We start from the raw sequence: 6051 nt of genomic DNA, 5'->3' as shown, positions 1-6051 counted from the left end.
TCGCCACACGGACGCCAGCCGTTGTCCTTTTTAGGTACCAAGTGCAGCGGAGACGACCAAGGACTCTCCGATCGTCGTGCAATACCCGAGCGCACCATATCCTCAAATTCCCGCTTCGCGATTTTGAGGCGATCCGGTGCCAAACGCCGTGGCCTTGAAAATACAGGCGCACCTGGTGTAGTCTTGATAAAGTGCTGCGTCTGGTGTTTACATTTACGCTCTTGAGGATTACCGGCAGGCTTAATAATGTCCGGGTATTCCTCAAGCAAGGTATGAAATGGAGTATTACCAGAAATTACTTTAATCTGCGCGCAAGCACAAGCTGAAGCATCCACACCGGCTGATGAGAGCAAAGTTATTCCGTCGACTAAACGAGCATAACGAACATCGACAAGCAAATTATAAAACGAGAGAAAATCCACCCCGATAATAGGTTTGCTCACATCAGCGATTACAAAGCGCCAACAAAACATACGGCGTAAATTAAAATCAAGCGACAAAGTAAGCCAGCCATAAGTGCTAATGGTAGTGTTATTTGCAGCGTACAGTTCATAGTCAGTCTTAACATGACGACGTTGCGCACGCAAAAAACTAACCGGGAAAACACATAGATCGGACCCGGTGTCTACCAAAAACTGCAATTTTGTTTTCGCGTCAGTAACAAATAAACGCTTTGACACTGGAACACTTTCACTGGCCGCTACGAGCGACCGATCTACTAGTTTTTTGAGTACGCACAGGGGGAAATGCACTTATCTGCCTTGTCCGCATACTTGTAGTGGTACCAGCACAGGCGCTGGCCGTCGCCGCTGGGCTTGCCAGCCCGCGGCCGGCTCCTGGAACGATTACGTGGCTTGCCGCGGGACCTCGACCGGGGCTGACCCTGACGGCCCCGGGAGGTGGACATCGCGTCAAGCCTTGACGCCAACGCGTCAATTTTCTGGTGTAACTGGTCGATTACAGACCCAGGAACTCCCGATGACGATGCCGCAGCCACCTGATAACCAGGTCCGGGCGGTGTAACTTCATGCACCTTGTCCGCCATCTGAGCCACGGTATCCAAGGGCAAATTATCCTGGTAAGCGACTATGCTCTGCAACACCGTAGGTAATCGGCTCATCCACAAATGGCGAATAAAATCATCCGGATAATCTGCACCCGCTAAGCTCCGGATATGCCGTAGAAACTGGCTCGGCTTCCTGTCACCGAGCTCCTCTTTCGACATCAACTGCTTTAAACGCTCCTGCTTAGAACTTGACAAACGAGCTATAAGTTCCCTCTTAAGCGTACCATATTTATCACTTGCCGGCGGATTGGTTATAATGTCCTCCACTTCAACCGCGTATTTATATTCCAAAACGGATATGGCGTGATAAAACTTGGTAGTGTCGCTCGTAATTTTTGTCAGCGTAAACTGGCCATCTAGCTGAGCGAACCACATAGTCGGCTTATCCGGATAAAACGGCGGCGGCTTAACACTTATGTGGCTAACGGACGACTCACTAGTACTGGCCCCCTCCCCAGGGACCTGTACAGCCACTCGAGGTGTAGTACTTTCATCGTCAGACATTCTCGATTTAAATTTAAAAAAACGTCTATTATAAACTTAAAACTGTAAATTCCAAAAAATAAATGTTTGTTAAAAGATAAAACTCGATAAATGTTTGTAAAAATGTATACCACAAACGTTCGTTACAAATTAAAATTCAAAAAATGGCCGTTACACGGTAGAATTTAAAAACGTCCGTTATACGGTAAAATTTAAAATATGTCCGTTACGCAACTGTCCAACTCAACGGAGGTCATTAATTATGTGGTGAACTAGCCTAGCGAGATAAGAGAAACAAGCTAGTTCCACATTAATTATATATTGTCAATAACGGCACACAAGAGTCACAAACACAAAGGAAAGAAGTAAGAGTACAAAGCACAGCACAGTATAGTTGAAAAGAAAGTCAGAGTAAGCACAGAAGATAGAAAAAGCACATAAAGAAAGTATACATTAAAAGCAAAAGCTATAAGCGTATTCGGCGCGCACGCAAACCGAATATAAAGCAAAAGCGAGTCGGCGCGTAAGCAATAACCGTTAGCTCGAGCGGCGCGAGCGCGTGCGTCCGGCCTCGAGAGTGGTAATTTGCCGACTAACTGAGATTTCCGAGCGCGCACGAATGCGCACTCGGGCCGCCGATCTACGGCGAAGCGAACCGAGCGATAAGGCAAGTACTCGTACGCTGCGCCCGCGTCGCGCGGAGCCGCGATTGCATTTGAATATAGTACGTTAATATTAATTATAAAAATATTAATAATTAAAACGCCTGTCGCCACAAATAGGTATATAACTGAAATTAACTAGTAGGTGTAGGTGCTAGTCTACTTAGATTAGATATGTAAACTAAAGTTAGAAAAATAAGGCGTAAGTACAAGATTAGATGTAAGTAGGTATATAACTGAAATAAACTAAACTGTAGGTAAGTGACCTGCCTTCCTTACCTAAAACGATATGATCGCGGTAGAAGCCATGGCCTGTAGGTGGTGGTGTAAATTAAAGCTAGCAAAATAATGCGTCGCTACAAGATTAGATGATAAAACTAGGTATTTAACTAAAATAAATTGCAATATTATAATAATTGTGCCTGTTAGAGTACTTGCTAACTCTAACATTTACTTGATAATTATCTTGATAGTAATTTGGAACACGAAAGACGATTTCTTGAGATAAACTTGATTTATTATAACTTGATAGGTGTGCACACTTATCGAATAGCGAACGTGAATATATTGTGAATGAATAGGTAGTTATTGACTAATTACGACACCTTTATATAAAACTAAATGCTGATGGGGCAAATGAACAATATGATGCATGTGCAATTTACTTGTACATATTCCGGGGGGCGGTTGAGATGAGAGAAAGATGCTGCGTGAAAACTTGATTATACATTAAAAATCTAATTAAAAGTAACTACTTTAAACGAAGGGGATGTCGCTTTATCTACGCGCGAAAGATTTGTCGTCTCGTTGTGATCTTCGTCGCTGTGTTGGCGAGTCTCGCTGACTACGGCGAAGCGCGGAGACGCCCGGGGCGGGGTCGCCGTGGCGGCGGGTGGCTCCTCGACGATGGCTCGGGACGGCGTTGACGGCACTCTCCATTGAACTCGTCGTATTATGATAATCAATGCCGTAGTTCCGATTAGTCCGAGGATCACGTATATCATAGCGTAGTGATGAATGTCGTGAAATGATATGTTCTCGGAGTTAACTTCGGTGTTCTTCAACTGCTTGATCTTTTCTCCGAGATTGTTAGCTTCTCTTTGTAGATCTTCAGATTCGTTTTTGCGCTGTAGGTGAGGTATGGTGATGTTGATGACGTGATTTATCGGTGCCATAACTGGGTTGTATAAATCTGGTTTCATTTTAATTTCGGACCAGTGAGGTTTATGCGGGAACACCGAGAAATTATCGGTCTTTATAATGCAGCCATGACCTACATTTATAAGCCCGGCATTCGTCAGCTGGTGCGCGGTTACTTGATCCGCGCACAGTGTTCGAACTTGACACTGCTCACAACAAAAGTAGATGTAGGTATTTAGTGCATTGCTCTCTATCCAGTCATTTATGCATGTTGTTGTGACAATCTTACATCCCGATTTGTCTGATTCACAAAAACTGTTGTCGCCTTTCAGTTGATAGACTGGTTTCTTGATGTAGCAAAAATAAGAGTCTGATGATATTGTGCATGCTCTAATATCATTTTCCGAGATAGGAATATACATATCTTTTTTCATGTTTATGGAGATATAATCTGATACAGGTATTATAGCGGTTGTCCTGTTTCCAGCTTTTTTGGGTATCGGAATGACCTTTAGAAGTTCATAAACATCTCTGCTGACGAGAGGCAGCCTTATCTCGAAAATAAGGACGTCTTCCATCATCCTTGTCTTTACTTTCAGCAAGTTGTATATCTTGCGGAGATCGGTGTGTAAGTTGTCGATTGGCAGGGAAACATCTCTTGGTAGGGTGCTTGCTATTGTGCTTAACTCATTAATAAGTTGTTCCGGAGTCAGCATGTGTAAGTTAAAACGTCCTTGATAAATATCGGTGATGGTATCTAATAACATGTCTTGCATTCCTTTTAGGTTGTGGAGCATATTACTTGCTATAGTGGCTCCTAAGTTGAAGTCGTTTATAATGTTGTTAGTTTCTACCTTTTGTTGCAACTTCTTGAAAGCTTCATCCAAATAGTTCATATGTTGATGTATCATTTTATGTTGCTGATTCATAGTGTCTTCGGTACGTTTTAATAGATTATATTCCGCTTCAACTATGGATGTTTGATTTTTCCAAAGGGAGGCCATATGTTTTGCGTTGTCTCGTATAAGTGTAATATCTCTTTTATATTGTTCGGCGAACCTTTCGTCCAATACGCCGAATAGACTATTTGCGACGTAACCGACACCGTCGACAAGGCCGCGTCGGGTTCGTAGTATTCGTAGTGAGGTTTGTCGCGTACTCGAATGCTGACTGAGTAATATATGATTATAGTACTCAAGTTCGGAGAATCCATGACGCATTTGTAACGATATTATGTCACAATGGACTTGTGTCTTGATAGTTTCGCAGGTATCTTTTAAGAATCGGGTGTATTTTTGTAATGCGTTCGTTGCGTCCCAATAAGGCTCCATGTTATAATAGACGACTAGCTTCCATTCATCTCGAATTAACATCATGTCTGCTAATTTATCGAAGTATAGCCCTTGTGTTTCACGAAATGGTATTATGTTGACATCGCACTGACCGGTTGAGAGGCATGATAAAAATAATAACAGTGCTGCGAACATTGATGACAGTGAAAGCCTGGCCTTGTTTGCCTTTGGTTTTTGAGGACTCCTTGTTGAGTTTTGATCATCGAGTTCTTGATGCATCTTAGGTAGTTCTTCTTCGGGGTGTTCCAATAAAATAGAGAGCTTGAGTACTGGACGCTTTAATGTGCCGTTTTTCGTTTTAAGGGTCACAACCCTTACATATCCGTCTTGTCCCGGATGTAGCTCTATAACTCTGCCCAGTGCCCATTTTCCCGGCGGCAGGTTATCATCATGAATGAGCACGACGTCATTAAGGCCGATGTTGGCTAGAGGCTTTTCCCATTTACTTCTAGAGTTCAATAGTGCTAGGTACTCAGAACGCCATCTTTTCCATAAGTCTTGAAATATTTTCTGAGTGAGTTGCCATCTTGTACGCAAGTCTCTTTCTGTCTCTATCAATGTTAGAGTTGGTCCGCTGCTTAGAAAGTGAGAAGGAGTCAAATAGTTGATGTCATCAGGATCTTCTGATATAGCGCACAGTGGTCTCGAGTTCATACAGCCTTCGATCTGTGCTAGAGATGTGCGCCGATGGCAAAATCATCGGCGGCGGCGTCCGATGATTTTTTGACCGGCGGCGGCGGCGTGATCGGCGTGAAATCGGCGTGGCATAATTTTTGATACTGCATGAGTTTAAATTATATCCCTTCACGTTACTTGGCATTTGGCAACCATTTCTTACTAACCTGACGGTTACCAACGGTATGTTTAAATATTAGCATAAAAAGAATATATATAGGTACTTTAAAACGCTACATTTTAGGCAGTATAATGACTTTGTAAGCGGAATACAAATAAAACACATAAATAATTATTTATAAGTTAAGTCGTAAATCTATATTGACTTTTCCCAGCCGAATTTTTTACGAAATAATGATGAACTACTTAAAATTTGTCTGAACTGAAGTTTATCAGAAATGTATGTTAGAATAAATATGTCATCGTTTTCGAAAGTAAACGTCTCTGCCAGGTTGATTCGCTCAACAGAATGTCTTTGAAGTGTCCAGTGTCGCATGGCACTTGCAGGGGAAAACCCGCGTGGTTTCAGACCTACATACTTCGAGCGACTACCCAAAGATTTGATAGATGAGCCCTCTAACGTAAAATCGCTTGAGAAACTTTTTATGAGATAATACATTGTATTTCATAAAAGAGTTTTATGGAATATTAAAGTCTACTTTGTTTTCTTTAC

At 42.4% G+C, this 6051-nt stretch overlaps 1 protein-coding gene across 1 annotated transcript; it reads right to left on the bottom strand.

Moving 5' to 3' along the window:
* Positions 1 to 718: 718 nt before the first annotated feature.
* On the bottom strand, positions 719 to 1570 carry LOC134805791 (uncharacterized). The gene has a single exon (XM_063779009.1). The coding sequence runs from the start codon at positions 1568 to 1570 to the stop codon at positions 719 to 721; it is 852 nt and encodes a 283-aa protein (XP_063635079.1).
* Between the last annotated feature and the right edge of the window lie 4481 nt (positions 1571 to 6051).

The sequence above is a fragment of the Cydia splendana genome, unplaced genomic scaffold (assembly GCF_910591565.1).
Source record: "Cydia splendana unplaced genomic scaffold, ilCydSple1.2 scaffold_63_ctg1, whole genome shotgun sequence".
In the NCBI taxonomy this organism is placed as follows: domain Eukaryota; kingdom Metazoa; phylum Arthropoda; class Insecta; order Lepidoptera; family Tortricidae; genus Cydia; species Cydia splendana.
This window is presented reverse-complemented; position numbering and strand designations above follow the sequence as displayed.

Coding starts and splice junctions, on each gene's coding strand:
- LOC134805791 (XM_063779009.1), bottom strand. CDS start 1,570: ATGTCTGACGATGAAAGTACTACACCTCGAGTGGCTGTACAGGTCCCT.